At 49.1% G+C, this 17,968-nt stretch overlaps 1 protein-coding gene across 8 annotated transcripts in view; it reads left to right on the top strand.

Annotated features, from left to right (window-relative positions):
- LOC101162572 (serine/threonine-protein kinase WNK1) overlaps nucleotides 1–17,968 on the top strand; it is a 35,959-nt gene that overhangs the window by 14,344 nt on the left and 3,647 nt on the right. For 3 of the 8 annotated variants that reach the window (XM_023957160.1, XM_023957166.1, XM_023957165.1), the window contains 15 exons: nucleotides 4,272–4,491; nucleotides 4,563–4,793; nucleotides 4,874–5,657; nucleotides 5,791–5,930; nucleotides 6,125–6,198; nucleotides 7,897–8,032; nucleotides 8,593–8,709; nucleotides 8,789–8,935; nucleotides 10,839–10,923; nucleotides 12,959–13,069; nucleotides 13,478–13,992; nucleotides 15,251–15,299; nucleotides 15,369–15,487; nucleotides 16,045–16,093; nucleotides 16,182–16,578. In XM_023957160.1, coding sequence (XP_023812928.1) covers nucleotides 4,272–4,491; nucleotides 4,563–4,793; nucleotides 4,874–5,657; nucleotides 5,791–5,930; nucleotides 6,125–6,198; nucleotides 7,897–8,032; nucleotides 8,593–8,709; nucleotides 8,789–8,935; nucleotides 10,839–10,923; nucleotides 12,959–13,069; nucleotides 13,478–13,992; nucleotides 15,251–15,299; nucleotides 15,369–15,487; nucleotides 16,045–16,093; nucleotides 16,182–16,578 — 3,174 coding nt within the window. The remainder of the gene's footprint in view (nucleotides 1–4,271; nucleotides 4,492–4,562; nucleotides 4,794–4,873; nucleotides 5,658–5,790; nucleotides 5,931–6,124; nucleotides 6,199–7,896; nucleotides 8,033–8,592; nucleotides 8,710–8,788; nucleotides 8,936–10,838; nucleotides 10,924–12,958; nucleotides 13,070–13,477; nucleotides 13,993–15,250; nucleotides 15,300–15,368; nucleotides 15,488–16,044; nucleotides 16,094–16,181; nucleotides 16,579–17,968) is intronic. The other 5 variants (XM_023957161.1, XM_023957164.1, XM_023957163.1 and 2 more) reach the window with 5 other exon arrangements.

Genomic DNA, 17,968 nt, shown 5'->3' on the forward strand with positions numbered 1-17,968 from the left:
GCACTTCCTGCTGTTGCTTTTGCCCTTTCCTCCTGCACTTCCTGCTTTTGCTTTCGCCCTTTCCTCCTGCACTTCCAGCTTTTGCCCTTTCCTCCTGCACTTTTTGCTTTTGCCCTTTCCTCCTGCATTTCCTGCTTTTGCTTTCGCCCTTTCCTCCTGCACTTCCTGCTTCTGCTTTAACCCTTTCCTCCAGCAATTCCTGCTTTTGCCCTTTCCTCCTGCACTTCCTGTATGTGTGTGATTGTACTTGTGTGTGTGGGTTTGTGCATGTGTGTGTGTATGTGTGTGATTTTACGTGAGTGGTGGGTTTGTGCATGTGTGTTTGCTTGTGTTTTCGCATGTTTGTGCATGTGTGCATGTTTCTGTATGTGTGTGTTTCATCCTGCACTTCCTGCATTTGCTTTTGCCCTTTCCTCCTGCACTTCCTGCTTTTGTTTTTGCCCTTTCCTCCTGCACTTCCTGCTGTTGTTTTTGCCCTTTCCTCCTGCACTTCCTGCTTTTGTTTTTGCCGTTTCCTCCTGCACTTTCTGCATTTGCTTTCGCCCTTTCCTCCTGCACTTCCTGCTTTTGCTTTCACCCTTTCCTCCTGCACTTCCTGCTTTTGTTTTCTCTCTTTCCTCCTGCACTTCCTGCATTTGCTTTTGCCCTTTCCTCCTGCACTTCCTCCTGTTACTTTTGCCCTTTCCTCCTGCACTTCCTGCTTTTGCTTTCGCTCTCTCCTCCTGCACTTCCTGCTTTTGCTTTCGCTCTCTCCTCCTGCACTTCCTGCTTTTGCTTTCGCTCTTTCCTCCTGCATTTCCTGCTTTTGCTTTCGCCCTTTCCTCCTGCACTTCCTGCTTTTGCTTTCGCCCTTTCCTCCTGCACTTCCTGCTTTTGCCCTTTCCTCCTGCACTTCCTGCTTTTGCTTTCGCTCTTTCCTCCAGCATTTCCTGCTTTTGCTTTCGCCCTTTCCTCCTGCACCTCCTGCTTTTGCTTTTGCCCTTTCCTCCTGCACTTCCTGCTTTTGCCCTTTCCTCCTGCACTTCCTGCTTTTGCCCTTTCATCCTGCACTTCCTGCTTCTGCTTTCACCCTTTCCTCCAGCAATTCCTGCTTTTGCCCTTTCCTCCTGCACGTACTGCTTCTGCTTTCGCCCTTTCCTCCTGCACTTCCCGCTTTTGCTTTTGCCCTTTCCTCCTGCACTTCCTGCTTTTGCTTTTGCCCTTTCCTCCTGCACTTCCTCCTGTTGCTTTTGCCCTTTCCTCCTGCACTTCCTGCTTTTGCTTTTGCCCTTTCCTCCTGCACTTCCTCCTGTTGCTTTTGCCCTTTCCTCCTGCACTTCCTGCTTTTGCTTTCGCTCTTTCCTCCTGCACTTCCTGCTTTTGCTTTCGCTCTTTCCTCCTGCATTTCCTGCTTTTGCTTTCGCCCTTTCCTCCTGCACTTCCTGCTTTTGCTTTCGCCCTTTCCTCCTGCACTTCCTGCTTTTGCCCTTTCCTCCTGCACTTCCTGCTTTTGCCCTTTCCTCCTGCACTTCCTGCTTTTGCTTTCGCTCTTTCCTCCAGCATTTCCTGCTTTTGCTTTCGCCCTTTCCTCCTGCACCTCCTGCTTTTGCTTTTGCCCTTTCCTCCTGCACTTCCTGCTTTTGCCCTTTCCTCCTGCACTTCCTGCTTTTGCCCTTTCTTCCTGCACTTCCTGCTTTTGCCCTTTCATCCTGCACTTCCTGCTTCTGCTTTCACCCTTTCCTCCAGCAATTCCTGCTTTTGCCCTTTCCTCCTGCACGTACTGCTTCTGCTTTCGCCCTTTCCTCCTGCACTTCCTGTTTTTGGTTTTTGCCCTTTCCTCCTGCACTTCCTGCTTTTGCTTTTGCCCTTTCCTCCTGCACTTCCTGCTTTTGCTTTTGCCCTTTCCTCCTGCACTTCCTCCTGTTGCTTTTGCCCTTTCCCTCTGCACTTCCTCCTGTTGCTTTTTCCCTTTCCTCCTGCACTTCCTGCTTTTGCTTTCGCCCTTTTCTCCTGCACTTCCTGCTTTTGCTTTTGCCCTTTCCTCCTGCACTTCTTGCTTTTGCCCTTTCCTCCTGCACTTCTTCTTGTTGCTTTTGCCCTTTCCTCCTGCACTTCCTCTTGTTGTTTTTGCCCTTTCCTCCTGCACTTCCTCCTGTTGCTTTTGCCCTTTCCTCCTGCACTTCCTGCTTTTGCTTTCACTCTTTCCTCCTTCACTATCAGCTTTTGCTTTCGCCCTTTCCTCCTGCACTTCCTGCTTTTGCTTTCGCCCTTTCCTCCTGCACTTCCTGCTGTTGCTTTTGCCCTTTCCTCCTGCACTTCCTACTTCTGCTTTCACCCTTTCCTCCAGCAATTCCTGCTTTTGCCCTTTCCTTTTGCACTTCCTACTTCTCCTTTCACCCTTTCCTCCAGCAATTCCTGCTTTTGCCCTTTCCTTTTGCACTTCCTGCTTTTGCTTTCGCCCTTTCCTCCTGCACTTCCTGCTTTTGTTTTTGCCCTTTCCTCCTGCACTTCCTGCTTTTGCTTTTGCCCTTTCCTCCTGCACTTCCTGCTTTTGCCCTTTCCTCCTGCACTTACTCCTGTGGCTTTTGCCCTTTCCTCCTGCACTTCCTGCTTTTGCTTTCGCTCTTTCCTCCAGCACTTCCTGCTTTTGCTTTCGCTTTTTCCTCCTGCATTTCCTGCTTTTGCTTTCGCCCTTTCCTCCTGCACTTTCTGCTTTTGCTTTCGCCCTTTCCTCCTGCACTTCCTGCTTTTGCCCTTTCCTCCTGCACTTCCTGCTTTTGCTTTTGCCCTTTCCTCCTGCACTTCCTGCTTTTGCCCTTTCCTCCTGCACTTCCTGCTTTTGCCCTTTCCTCCTGCACTTCCTCCTTTTGTTTCCGCCCTTTCGTCCTGCACTTCCTCCTTTTGCTTTTGCCCTTTCCTCCTGCACATACTGCTTCTGCTTTCGCCCTTTCCTCCTGCACTTCCTGCTTTTGGTTTTTGCCCTTTCCTCCTGCACTTCCTGCTTTTGCTTTTGCCCTTTCCTCCTGCACTTCCTGCTTTTGCTTTTGCCCTTTCCTCCTGCACTTCCTCCTGTTGCTTTTGCCCTTTCCCTCTGCACTTCCTCCTGTTGCTTTTTCCCTTTCCTCCTGCACTTCCTGCTTTTGCTTTCGCCCTTTTCTCCTGCACTTCCTGCTTTTGCTTTTGCCCTTTCCTCCTGCACTTCTTGCTTTTGCCCTTTCCTCCTGCACTTCTTCTTGTTGCTTTTGCCCTTTCCTCCTGCACTTCTTCTTGTTGCTTTTGCCCTTTCCTCCTGCACTTCCTCTTGTTGTTTTTGCCCTTTCCTCCTGCACTTCCTCCTGTTGCTTTTGCCCTTTCCTCCTGCACTTCCTGCTTTTGCTTTCACTTTTTCCTCCTTCACTATCAGCTTTTGCTTTCGCCCTTTCCTCCTGCACTTCCTGCTTTTGCTTTCGCCCTTTCCTCCTGCACTTCCTGCTGTTGCTTTTGCCCTTTCATCCTGCACTTCCTACTTCTGCTTTCACCCTTTCCTCCAGCAATTCCTGCTTTTGCCCTTTCCTTTTGCACTTCCTACTTCTCCTTTCACCCTTTCCTCCAGCAATTCCTGCTTTTGCCCTTTCCTTTTGCACTTCCTGCTTTTGCTTTCGCCCTTTCCTCCTGCACTTCCTGCTTTTGTTTTTGCCCTTTCCTCCTGCACTTCCTGCTTTTGCTTTTTTTCCTTTCCTCCTGCACTTCCTGCTTTTGCCCTTTCCTCCTGCACTTCCTCCTGTGGCTTTTGCCCTTTCCTCCTGCACTTCCTGCTTTTGCTTTCGCTCTTTCCTCCAGCACTTCCTGCTTTTGCTTTCGCTCTTTCCTCCTGCATTTCCTGCTTTTGCTTTCGCCCTTTCCTCCTGCACTTTCTGCTTTTGCTTTCGCCCTTTCCTCCTGCACTTCCTGCTTTTGCCCTTTCCTCCTGCACTTCCTGCTTTTGCTTTTGCCCTTTCCTCCTGCACTTCCTGCTTTTGCCCTTTCCTCCTGCACTTCCTGCTTTTGCCCTTTCCTCCTGCACTTCCTGCTTTTGCTTTTGCCCTTTCCTCCTGCACTTCCTGCTTTTGCCCTTTCCTCCTGCACTTCCTGCTTTTGCCCTTTCCTCCTGCACTTCCTCCTTTTGTTTCCGCCCTTTCGTCCTGCACTTCCTCCTTTTGCTTCCGCCCTTTCCTCCTGCACTTCCCCCTATGGCCCTTGCCCTTCCTCCTGCTCCTCTCAGACTAGCTCCTCTTGCATCCCCTGACCGCCGTGAATCTTTGTCCGCCCTGCAGGTTTACAGTCCAGGACCTCTTGGAGCACAGCTTCTTTCAGGAGAACACCGGCGTCCATGTGGAGCTGGCAGAGGAAGACGACGGCTCCAAGGCGGCGCTGAAGCTGTGGCTCCGGATGGACGACAAGGAGAAGCTCCGGGGGAAGTATAAAGACAACGACGCCATCGAGTTCCTGTACGAACTCTACAAGGATGTGCCAGAGGAGGTCGCCCAGGAGATGGTGCCTGCATATCACCTTGACAACGCCAAGATGACATCACCTGATCTGACCTGCCCCTTCTCATCTCCCAGGTCATTTTGGGATTTGTGTTCAAAGCAGACTACAAGGTGATTGCCAAAGCCATTCGGCATCGAGTGACAGCCATAAAGTATCAGCGGGAAAAACGGCGCCTCCTGCTGGAGGAAGGAGTGAACAGTCAGAAGCAAACTGACATCGAGGAAGAGCTTCATCTTCATCAACGAGCTGAGCTGTCCAATCAGACGCTCCCAGTTTCAACAGGAGCCAGAGGAGCGGCCAGTCAGGTGAGGCTGCTAAGAAAAAAGGATTTCAGTCGAGAAAGTTCACCTTCCTCCCCTCACCTCCACTGTTTTATTTGCTTCAGGGGGACTCTGCTGCATCCACACAAGCTCCGCCCCTGACTGCAACAGCACAAGCTCCGCCCCTGACTGCATCAGCACAAGCTCCGCCTCTGACTGCAACAGCACAAGCTCCGCCCCTGACTGCATCAGCACAAGCTCCGCCCCTGACTGCAACAGCACAAGCTCCGCCCCTGACTGCATCAGCACAAGCTCCGCCCCTGACTGCATCAGCACAAGCTCCGCCCCTGACTGCATCAGCACAAGCTCCGCCCCTGACTGCATCCACACACGCTCCTTCTCTAACTGCATCGGCACAAGCTCCGCCCCTGACTGCATCAGCACAAGCTCCGCCCCTGACTGCATCCACACACGCTCCGCCCCTGACTGCATCAGCACAAGCTCCGCCCCTGATTGCATCCACACACTCTCCTTCCCTAACTGCATCGGCACAAGCTCCACCCCTGACTGCATCCACACACGCTCCTTCCCTAACTGCATCGGCACAAGCTCCGCCCCTGACTGCATCGGCACAAACTCCGCCCCTGACTGCATCGGCACAAGCTCCGCCCCTGACTGCATCAGCACAAGCTCCGCCCCTGACTGCATCCACACACGCTCCGCCCCTGACTTTATCAGCACAAGCTCCGCCCCTGACTGCATCAGCACAAGCTCCGCCCCTGACTGCATCCACACAAGCTCCGCCCAGCAGCCGGGGGGATTCCGGGATCAACACTGTCTCCAGCAGAGCTGATGGCGACACCGAGGAGGACGGTGCGATCCGACTAGTCTCCCACCCCCCCACTGCCTGTGCGCACCCCCCCCCACCCTCCTCATCATAACCTGCATTTTTAAAGTTTTTGCATCATTCTTTATACATTTAAGTATAGTTGATACATATGTATTTCATTAATTTTCCTTTTTTCAATTTTTATACCTGCAGCAGACCATGTGATTGAAACCACGCCTCTTCTTGTTCCTAACCCCACTCCTCCATCAGTACCTCCACAGACGGAGGTTCCTTCTGTTTTGACCCGCACAGCTTCCAAAGCTCCGCCCTTTCCCATACTACGCTTTCCTAAAGTGAGTAAGGGGGGGTCCCTGTGTGAATATGGTCCAGCCCTGAGGTTACCTGAGGTTAAGCTGGTCAAAGCTGGCAAAGGCCAGCCTTCTGTTTGTCTCTTGGAAGCATGTTGAAGCTTTCGGAGGAGGTCGTGCTCTGTTACGCCCCCCAAAGGTAATCAGCAGGTTCTTCAGTAAGTCTGTCTTTTCTGCAGAGCATTGCTGTGTCCCAGGCTGCAGTAAAGCCCCCCCCTGAGCCCTCCTATGATTTCTCTTCACCTGTCGACAGGTAACACTCATGCAAAGAACGCCAGAAGACACTCAGATGTTTGATCACATGAGCTGGAATGAAAACTCCCCTTTGACCATTTATTGTGTTCTCTGCATTTGACCCCCCACCCCCATGAGGGTGCAGTGAGCAGCAGTTAATCCACACCACTGGCTGTATGTGAAAACTAGACCAAGTGGCCCCGCCCCACTGGCGTTCAAAACAGGAAGTACCTGCTGCTCCAAGAAGCCAAAATCCCAAACGCTTCACTGAGCTGCTTTCAGTAGAAGGGGTGTGGACTTCAAACAAAGGTTGCCATAGAAACATTACCCTTGGTTAACTACCGTCTACAAACTGCATGTAAAAAGAAAAACAACTTTATAAAAAAATCTTAAAACAAAGGACAAGAAAAACTGAACAAAATATAAATCATAGAGGAATAAACTGAAATCACAGTGAAAAAGTGTCATTTAATAATCTAATGAATGAAAATAAAAACAACGTGAAGAGAATTTGGGAAATATAATAATAATAACAATAATACATTTGATTTGTATAGCGCTTTAAAAGGCACACAAAGACGCTTTACAACACGTCAGTAAAATAAAGTCAATAAAAATGAATTGATATTAAAAAACATCATTAAAAATGGGTAAAAAAGCGAACATACCCAGATGACTTTACAGAAAGCTCAAAGCTAGAACATCACTAAACGGCCTCAAGAACTATTCTGTAAACGGGGTCCAGAGATGGCAGCAGAAATTCCAGAATGTAAAACCAGCAAAGACAATAATCCACCATGGAAAGGATCCCAAACTCAATCCTTCTCTGATGGGAAAAACATGTGCTGATATCAATGTGAATACATTCCAGAGTAAAAACTCTAAATATGGTGAGGATATAGATATGACAGTGATGAAAAAGGTCATTAATAGTCTCTCTAAGCCTCTAACTTATCATTACTAACTGGGAGATTCCCAAACCAAATGAAAATAGTAAAAGTGATTCCTATCTGTAAGAGTGGAGACAAACACCAATTTACAAACTATAGACCTGTTTCTCTCCTCCCACAATTCTCAACAATATTCAATGATAATTTAGCTACATTTATTGATAAACATAACATTATAAATGAAAACCAATCTGGTTTTAGAGAAAATAGATCCACCTCATTGGCTATCATTGATGCTGTGGAGGAAATCACAAACGCTCTGGACAAAAAGAAATATGCAGCTGGAATTTTCCTTCAGCTGATCGACGGACTTCCTGTCGCAGTGTCCGCCACACATTCAGCGCCGCCTTAATGAGCAGTGAAGCATTTTCTGGTTCTGGTGGAGTTCCTGCAGAAGATCCCAAGGATGGATGAAGACGTTCTGGTCCCAGCAGATGAGCTGTTGGAGCCGCTGGAGGAGAAGCAGCTACGGGTTCTGAACGCTGGCAGACTGGACTCCAGAACCAAGTGGACAACCGAGAGCATACTGCTAAATCAGTGGCCTGGTTTTCAGTAAACTGAAGACCGACCTGCGGTCATGTGTGCCGGCAGGGACCTCTGATACCGGAGAGAAGCTCGGTGGAGGTGTTTTCCCCACTGAAGGGACTCCTCTGGATGGAAACCACACGGAGACCTGCCGCCCCACCGGCAGCCAGCCTGCTATGCAGAGTCTCTTCTGCACCATCGTCAGTCAGTTACAGTAACGCTAAACTTTTTTGTTTCTGCAGCTGCTCTTCTGACTTCACCTCGGGCTTGAGTGATGGCAATGACGGCCAATCAGAGAGGAGCAGGATGGAGGCAACGATGAGGGAAGCAACCAAACAGTTTAGAAGGAGAGCCAGAGCTCGTCTCCGAATCATAGGGGTGAGTCACAGACCTGAGCGGAGGGCCGTAGGTTGACCGGTTCTGCATGGATGTACCTCATGGTCCCCTCTTTCAGAAAAGCACGTCAGATGGCGGCCAAACACTCAATTGTTCCAAGAACATTTCAACGCTTATTTGCCCCAGTCTGTATATGCACAAAATGCAGGCTTTGAACTTGAGGGGTGCCTACAGGATACTGTTATATGTACATTATTCATATATTAGATATGTGCTAAAATCTTGCATTTTAAGGTGCTTTTCCGAAAGAAGGGGAGCCTAAAGTACATCCATGCCAAATTTGGTGCTTGTACCAACCAATGCAGGATTATTTCAGGATTATTATTATTTTCTCCACCATGGAGATCTCTAAAAAGCAGCTTCCTGTTCCTGTTCTTGAGACTTTTGGTGAGCCCTAAGGAAGCCGATGAAGCCCTGCTAAACTACTGGTTGAGGTTCAAGCTAAAGAGTAATACAGAGGGCTTAAGTTTAAGGTCACCAAACAGCTGGTGTCGGTTCCAATTGGGGTCAAAGGTCAGGAAAAAGTCTCATTGTGTCTTCAGGTGTCTGACAAGGTGGACCGAGTGGTGGAGTGTCAGCTGCAGACTCACAACAACAAGATGGTCACGTTTAAGTTTGACCTGGATGGAGACAATCCCGAGGACATCGCATCTGTGATGGTGAGGGCCAGCAGCCAATCAGAGCGCACAACTGCTGAGGTTGGAGACTCATGTCTGGTTTCCTGAATGCTCCGGTCAGATTCACAGAGATTTTATCTTACCGTCTGAGCGAGAAGGATTTATCCTCCGCATGTATGACATCATCCAGAGGGCGGAGTCTATGATACACCAGCATCATCCTGCAGTCTTGTACCAGCCTTCTCAGCTGATGACCTCTGCTCCCCAGGTAACCCCAAACCACCCGTCTTTTTTCTGGGGGGAGACCCTCGTTCTACAGAGGACCAAATTCAAATTCAAATGGATTTTATTTCTATCGCACCTTTCATGTCAAGAAAACAGCTCAAGGTGCAAAAAGTCAATAAATAAGCCCCTCATAATAAAATACACAAACCCAAGTTAAAGAGAAATGACTTAAGAAGAAAACACCTTAAGAAGAGAGAACCAAGAAGGCGCCGTCTGCTCTGTCCTGCTGTTGACGGGGGGTCGGCATAGACACAAACCCCCCAGCAAAGGGGGACAGACCCTCATAAACCCTCGTAATGTAAAAGTGATCAATAGAAAAGTTAAAATATAAAAACAACTAAAATATAAAAAACTTAAAATAAGTTGATGCATAAAAAGTCTAAAACACCGGAAATATAAAAAGAATGAGTTAAGATGTTAAGAAAAAAAAATAAAGAAATATAAATAAATAATAAAGAAAATAAAAAAACACACATTAAACAAATAATAAATAATAATTGATACTGTATTTATCCCTCAATGGGGAAATTCTTCTCCGCATTTTAACCCATCCCCTGGCGGAGCGGTGAGCTGCAGCCTAACTGCGCTCGGGAGGCGGTACCGTTAAGGGTCTTGCCTAAGGGCCCTCACTGGGTGATGTTCATTGATCGCCATTGATATGATAATTGACCCACTACCATTGTTTATCCCCCTCCGGGAATCGAACCCTGGATTCCTGCCTCTCACCTTACCAAGCTAACCAGCCGCAAATAAAAATGTAGTAAAATATCATAAAATATAACAGTAAGAATTTTAGATCCCCCATAGCAGATCTAATTAAAAGCTGAATTAAATAGGTGTGTCTTTACTTTCTTTTTAAAAACCTCCACAGTAGATGAGGCCCTCACATCCTCAGGCTGTTCCACAGACGAGGTCCGTAGTTTCTAAACGAGGCCTCGCCGTGGTTTTTTGTCCTGACCCTAGGGACCTTCAGCAGGCCGAGCCTGAGGACCTAAGGGATCTGGGAGGTTCATACGTTAAAAGCAAGTTGGATATAAAAGGACTAAGACCATGGACAGTCTTAAAAACTATTAAAAGAATCTTAAAATCAACCCTGAAGCGGACGGGGAGCCAGTGCAGAGACTTAAGGATTGGTGTAATGTGCTCCCTCTTCCTGGTTCTCGTCAAAAGGCGTGCAGCAGAGTTCTGGACTAGCTGAACGCGATTGATAGTGGTTTTCTTTACACCAGAAAAGAGGGCATTACAATAATCTATTCTTGATGTAATAAAAGCATGGATTAAGATTTCAGCACTGGCTCCAGAGAGAAAGGGTCTCACTCGGGCGATATTCCTTGGATGGTCAAATGCAGATTTAGTTAGTTGATTCACATGTTGGTCAAAGCTAAGATCTGCATCTAAAATCACACCGAGGTTCCTTACTGTGTCACGTGTAGCCATAGAATTGGTTGACAGATAAGATTGGACCCTATCTCTCTCAGCCTCAGAACCTGATTGAGCTGCAAAAAGTTCTCTCTAATATCTAAAATACAATTTAAAAGGCTTTTCACGGGTCCAATTTCATCAGGAGACACAGCTACATACAGCTGAGTGTCATCAGCATAGCTGATGACAGAGTCCTCTTGTTTGGTCCAAACCAGACTTCAGGGGAGCTTTCACACCTGTAGAATCAACAGGACCATCAGAAGAACCAGCTCTGGAACGGACAAAACTAGAAACAATCGTGTCGAAGTCATGGCTTTTAAAAAACACTAGAGGTCACCTTCAGTCCAAAGATGAGCTGGTCTGTGATGAGAAGAGTTCAAACCTGGACTGTGTGGTTGCAGTTTGGGCTTCAAACCTTTAATAGAGCAGAATTTGGTGCTTTTTTTGTCTTCCATGGTCTCCAGTCAAACTGCCTCTGCTTTCAACCTTTTCAGCCAAAGTCAGCAGTGACTAACCTGTCCAGGACTTTGTCTTCCTCCTCCTTACCTGGTGAGCAAAAAGCTGTGTGTGCATGTGTGTTCGTGTGTACGCATGTGTAGGTGTGTGTACCTGGGTGTACATGTATGTACGTGTTTGTACATGTGTGTAAGCGTGTACATGAGTGTACACACATGTACATGTGATTACGCGTGTACATGTGTAAGCGTGTGTATGAGTGTGTACATGTGTATGCGATGTACGTGTGTGTACATGTATGTACATGTGTATACGCGTGTGTACGTGTGCGCATGTGGAGGTGTACACGTGTCTACATGTGTGAACCCGTGTACATCTGTGTACCCATGTGTACATGTATGTACGTGTGTGTACACGTGACGTGTCTACGTGTGTACATGTGTGTAGGTGTGTACATGTGTGTAGGTGTGTACATATGTGTAGGTGTGTACACGTGTGTACATGTGTGTACGCGTGTATATGTGTACACATGTGTACACGTATGTATGTGTGTGTACGTGTATGTACATGTGTAAGCATGTACATGTGTCTAAGTGTGTGTACACGTGTCTACATGAGTGTGCACACGTGTACATGTGATTACGCGTGTAGATGTGTGTGTATGACTGTGTACATGTGTATGCGATGTGTGTGTGTGTACATGTATGTACATGTGTATACGCGTGTGTACGTGTGCACATGTGGAGGTGTGTACGCCTGTCTACATGTGTGTACATGAGTGTACACGTGTGTACATGTGTGTACCAGTGTACATGTGTGTACATGTGTGTACATGTTTGTACGTGTGTGTATGTGTGTACATGTGTGTACATGTGTGTACATGTGTGTACATGTGTGTACGTCTGTGTACGTGTGTGTACATGTGTGTACATGTGTGTACGTGTGTGTACATGTGTGTATGTCTGTGTACGTCTGTGTACGCGTGTTTGATGCCTCCTTAGGGCTTTTTCAGAGGGAACCCCAAACCTTCTTTTGAATCACAGATTGGTTTCTGCTGTGAATCCAGTTCGTTTTCAGGTTCCTGGGCAGGTTCTGCTGTGAAAGGGAGGTCAGGTTATGTCACTGTGTATGAGTTTGGGTTTAGTTGATCGTCTCTGTCCGAATATCTCAACAAGAAAAACTTTAAAATCATGAGAATTTGGTGTTCTGTCTGGAGAGTTCCTGCTTTGGGTAGAGGAATATTTTGGGGTCTCATTCACGAGAGACGGAAGATCAGAGCGAGAGACCTTCAGATGTATTTGTGTGGCCTCCGCCTCTCTGTTGGTCCATCATGGTGGAGGAGGAGCTGAGTCAGAGCAAAGCTCTCAGTTTGCCGGTCAATGTCTCTTCCAGTACTCACCTCTGGTCCTCTGGGTCTTGAATCCAAGCGGCTGAAACCAGTTTCCTCCGCAGGGCGTCTGGGCGCTCTCTCAGAGATAGAGGAGGAGCTCGGTCACCTGACGGGAGCTTGGAGTAGAGCTGCTGCTCCTCCACATTGAGAGGAGCCATCAGAGGTGGCTGGGATTTCTGGTCGGGACACCTCCCTGGGGAGGTGTTCCAGGCATGTTCCTCCAGGTGAAACCCCTGGGAAAGACCCAGGACGCTCTGGAGAGACTACGTCTCTTGGCTGACCTGGGAACACATCAGGAACCGGCAAGAGTGACTCGGCAGAGGAATTTCTGGGCATCTTTGTTGACACCGCCCCGTGACCCCACCCCAGGATAGGCAGAAGAAAATGGATGAACCAACAGTCGACAGTTTGTGGTTCTGCTCATCTTCAGGATTGGCCTGGTGTTTCAGGTCTAGGCTTAGGCTGTGGCTCATGAAATATGTGTGCAACAGCATCGCTGTGGCTGTGGTTTCATTTGAAAAGCTTCAGTGATGTCGTCTTAGTGGAACAACAGAAGCATTCTAGGGACCTGGAGGATGAAAATGGATGAAAACAAGAGAAGAACAGTAGCTTTGCCTGTGTTTGCTCAGAGGAATGGCTGACAGGAAGTTGGGGTGTTTTTTCAAACCATTGGCAATTTCCCACTGATCCCCTCTCCCAGCATGCATCTCTTCATCTGCTGTTTCTTCTTCTTCTCAGACATAGATGAAAGTGACACCACCCCCTCAAAGGCAATTGACTTCAGCATTGACCCTGATGCTGTTCCCCCCGTGAGGCCGTTGAGGTCACAGTCCTTCCAGACGTCATCAGGTACATCAGGGAGTTTTCTGCCTGATCACGGTTGAGTCCGGCGTGTACGGGTCCAAATCAACCATACTGGGAGTCTGTGTTTAAGGTCGTTATGGACCGGCACGGTTCAGTTTGGCTCAGAAAAGTTCAGCTGGAACAGATATTTGGTTCCTGATGTCATTGGCTAAAACAGTGGGTGTGATCTGCCAATCAAGTCACGCCCCTCTCACAGCATTGGGTAACAGAAACAGGAAGGAATGTGAACTGTATCCAGCAGAACTGGACCTCAACGTTTTGGGACAACTGAAAGCATGGACTGAACCAAAGTCCACTAGACCAAACCAAGCTGAACCAAACTGAACCAAACTGGTCTAAACCACGCTGATTGTAATCTAAAGTAAATTGCTTTCCTCTTCTCTTTTCCCCCAGCCTCTTCCTATGAGCCCCCCCTTTACCCTTACCATTACCCCCATCCTGAATCTACCACTCCCCCCCTCTCTCAGAATCTGCTTCCTTCTCATCTTTACTCCACCTATACAGCCTCTTTCTCCACGCCCAGCTCCGCCCCCCAGATTCCACGAGTCCACAGCAACCCCTCCCTCTTTACCTCCACACCATCATCTTTAGCCCCTCCCTCTCCTAGGTGGCCACCCCCTGACCAGCCTCTCTTCTCTTTGGCCAATGTACTGTCTGTGGCCATGAGTGTGGCCCACAGCCTCATGCCCCCACCCGGACATCCGAGTCAAGGCTTTCAACACCAGGCTCCTCCCCCGCCTTTCCCCCAGTCCACGTTCTCACCCCCCATGTCTCCATCTCTAAAACGGAACCTTCAGACTTTGACAAACACCTCCACCGCTGAACCCCACCAACCCCCCCAGGCCTATCACACAGGCTTGGAGCCAGAAGTCCAAAAGACAGTGATGGACGGCGGAGCTGCAGATCAGGTAAGAAACAGGAGCCACACAACAAACATGTTTTCATCACATTCTGCTTTCTGAACTGTGGGGCAAACAGATTCTGCCGGCTGCCCCACATGAAAGATCTCACCTGCTAAGGAACCAATGATCTGGAGAACGGTGAGGAAACCGATCAGAACCAAACAGAAGGACTGGTCAATGGAACCAGAGCGCACAACATCGTCATGGATTCAGATCCTGCAGAGCTCCAAAGGTCCTCCTACTTAGACCAGAACATGTCCAGACCCGTCTAATGTTCTCCAGAGAACATCAGGATGATCCAGATAAGGACTGGGAGAAGGTCATGTGGTCAGATGAAACCAAAATGGACCTCTTTGGTAAAAACGCCACTCGCCGTGTTTGGAGGGAGAAGAATGCTAAAGAACTCTACACCCCCTGTGAAGCATGGGGGGGGGGAAACATCATGGTTTGAGGCTGCTATTCTGCAAAGGATCAGGACGACCGATCCGTATGGAAAGATTTTGGAGAAAAACTTTCCATTAGTCAGATCATTGAGGATGAATCATGGCTGGACCTTCCAGACTGTGGTCCTGAACACATCGCCATGGCAACCAAGGAGGGACTATATAACAAGTATTCCATGGTTCTGGAGTGTTTCTAGCCAGTCTCTGGACCTCAGTCCAATTGTGGCAGTGGGCCATTGTAGCTCCTATGATGAACTTGGTACAGGAAGTGTGGATGGTCTTCAGGTGGCAAGAACACTTTACAGGGTTCTCTGGAAAGCCAGCAGCAAGTTAGAAACAGGCGGGTTGACCGGCGTTTGACCACACTGACGGACGAGCTAACTGTGAAAGAGAACGGCAGAGAAATGTGCAAGGGCACATGGGATGGCAAGCAGGAGGGTCAAGTGAACGGGCCGATACACCAAATTCTAATCCGGCATCCAAGTCCAGATCCAGAGATCCTGTAGAATCCGAAGCGGAAGAGGAAGAGGCCGAAGCTGACCTTGGTGGACAGAAAGAGTCAGAGAGGCCCTGACGAAGACGGGGAGAATCTCACCCTTAAATCAAGTTCAGAAGTACGACATGGGCAGGGCCAGACGCTCCTCTGCCAGAGCGTCTGGCCCTGCCCGACGGTCAGAGCCGGAGATGCAGAGCCATCAGACGTGGAGTCTGCGTTTATCGCTTCTATTTAGGAAATGGATTTGAAGACCTCAGCCCTTTGTTTTTTCTTTCAACTTTGACATTCATTCATTTGATTCTTTATTCTGGTTTGTTCATTCCAGTGTCCCGGTCCTGCCCGACCACGGCTCGGCTCGGCTCCCTCCTCCCAGGGTGAGTCTCTGCTGACATCCCAGTTGTATTCACCTGTTGGAATCTGACCGCTGCCTCACCTCTTCCCAGGTTCAGAGACCTCCGTTCTTCCCCGTCAGGCCAGCCTCTCAAATCCCAGAGGAGAGTTTTCAGATTCCTCCACCTCGTCCTCAGCCTCCCCTCCTCCCCCATCGGGTTTCTACCCCAAAGTAAGACTTTCTCTGCAACAGAAACCTGCTTTTCTCAGCCTGAAAACTGTTGGTTTATGTGAAAACCCAGTCTTCATCAAAAAGGACCGCGAGGTTTCCACAGTTGGACTGGAGACCGAATTAATAATTATTAACTCATGAATCTCTGAATCACTCGGGTCTGAAGCGCCTCTATGACACGTGTTCTCCGGATTTCACTTCTCCCCCGGGAGCTTCAGTCTTAGCAGCTCTGCTTTATCTAAGTACCAGAAGTAAAAGTCTTGAAGTCTTTAAATGAATGTTCTGCTGCTTGATGATGTGAAAGCCTGTTTGGACCCATCACAGAGCCCTGTGGAACACCGGGAGAATGGCTCATCACAGAAATATACCTGCAGTTCCTGTAGCACCAAAGTCATGTTCCAGTCTCTGTAAGTAAAGGTTCTGACCGTGGTCCAATCCAGCCCTGAGGTCCAGAAGAGCCAGAACCGGTCCGGTGTCTGCAGCCACTAGAAGATGGTTGTTGCCTTCAGCAGAGCAGCTTCCAGCTAGCTAAATGTAAATGTTGTTCCTTCCTGCAGGTGTCCCCCCCAGTGTCCCCATCACGCTCCATCTCTCCTACGTTGAAAGGTAAGCCCCTCCCTCCTGGGTTATAGGGCACCGACCCCACCCTCACTCATCTAATCCTGAAATATAAGACATTGTCTTTTCCCTCCAGCGGGGAAAACAGCCTTCACTGTGGGCCGCTTCCAGGTGACCCCATCAACACCCGTTTCTGCTGTCAGTCATCATCAGCCACGCCCCTTTAGTGATGCTTCACCCATCGCTCACTCCCCCCCTCCTACTCAGAAGAACCAATCAGAGAGCAGCTCAAGAAGCAGTTCAGAAGAAGACAGCCAATCAGAAATCAGCAACCACACAGTCATCAATACAACATATGGTTACCGTGACAACCCCACCAGTCAAGACGAGAAGTGCATGAGCAGTCTTAAACTGGGAATGACTATGTGGGAGGGGCCAGCCAACAGCCAATCACGTAGCCGTTCTGCTACTTACAGCTCTGACGAATCAGAGGGTGAGGAGATGTGGGAGGAGCTACTGGAGCTTCGTAAAAGGTGACTGGTTGATCTTATTGGCATATTGTTTTACGGTAACCATGGAAACGTAAAGGCAAACACAGTCTGTTCAAATAAAAGAGTTGTTTCACAACAACTTCTCATCACTTAACAGAAACCACAAACCTGAATTAGCTCCTCCCCCTTTGTTTTTTTTAACTTGTCCTGTCCAACAGCTGGGCAGACAGATGAGAGCTGAGGGCCTCTTGTGTTGGACAGATTTTACTTTAACAAGAGGGGTTATGAATCTTCAGACAAACCAAAGGTATGTCTGAATAAACCCCTTTTGTAATTGAGGCCAAACTTTATTAATTTCAATCATGTTTGAAAATCTTTGGTGTTGGACCGGACGGAAAAGGAAAGAGGGGAAGAAGAGAGAGGGACGTTAGAGAGAGGGGGGGTAGGGGGTGATAATAGGAGGGGAAGGGGGATAAGACCATGAAGCGGCTTAGACCAACAAGTTTACTGGTTGTTTATCATTACGGTAAGGTTCAAATGTAGTACAAAAAGGGCGGGGCCTGTCCACACACACACTCAAATGTTATCAACACACCTGCTAGCTGCAGAAATGTCCACCTGTCGACATGAACACAAAACAGATAGTGTTCACACACGCATACTTATGCCTTTAAACCAACTAGTGTGAAATCTTTCATTCATTCAATCATGCAAACTGTTAGTGCAAAGGTGAGCTAACACCTGTGCTCAGGTGAGTGTTCATGTTCTTCTAAAATGGATGGTGGAATGTGAAAAGAAGGAGGGAGAGTGCCCAGCCATCCCCACCCCAAGACCCCCACCGCAGCAGCAGCGGCAGCCGGAATCCCCCCAACGCCACACGACAGCAGATGGAGAACAACCGCCCCCCGGGAGACCACATCCGCCACCCAGGCCAGGGCCAGCAGGACCGCCACGGGGCCCCCAGAGCCAGAGAGCAGGGAGGCAGGGGGGGGAAAGAGAGTGCAAGCTCCAGCTCAACCAGGAGAGCAGCCCCCCGCAGCGCCAGGAGGGCCCAACGCAGGGCCCCACCCGAGAAGAGTGCCCACAGCCCCAGACGAGCACCCCATCACCACCCAGGAGTTCTGGGCATCCCCCCGCCCCAACCCCAGGTACGAGTCAGGACCCCCCAAGGGAGACCCGCCCCGTGCTCCAGGCAGCCACCCACCCGGCCCACAGTTGGTCCAGAAAGGAGCAAGGCAGGGGCCAGCCGTCCCCACCCTGGAGGGGGGCACCCCCAGGAAAAGGGGGGCCCACGAGGGGTGTTGTAAACATGGCCCGACCAGGCTCAGCCACAGTTGGAAATTTGGCGAGGCCCAGCACTCAGGAGCAAGGACCAGGACCCACCCCACAGGGACATGGACACCCCCAGGCTCAGGTGTGATGTGATCCCCGG

This window comes from Oryzias latipes, chromosome 8 (assembly GCF_002234675.1).
Source record: "Oryzias latipes chromosome 8, ASM223467v1".
Lineage (NCBI taxonomy): Eukaryota > Metazoa > Chordata > Actinopteri > Beloniformes > Adrianichthyidae > Oryzias > Oryzias latipes.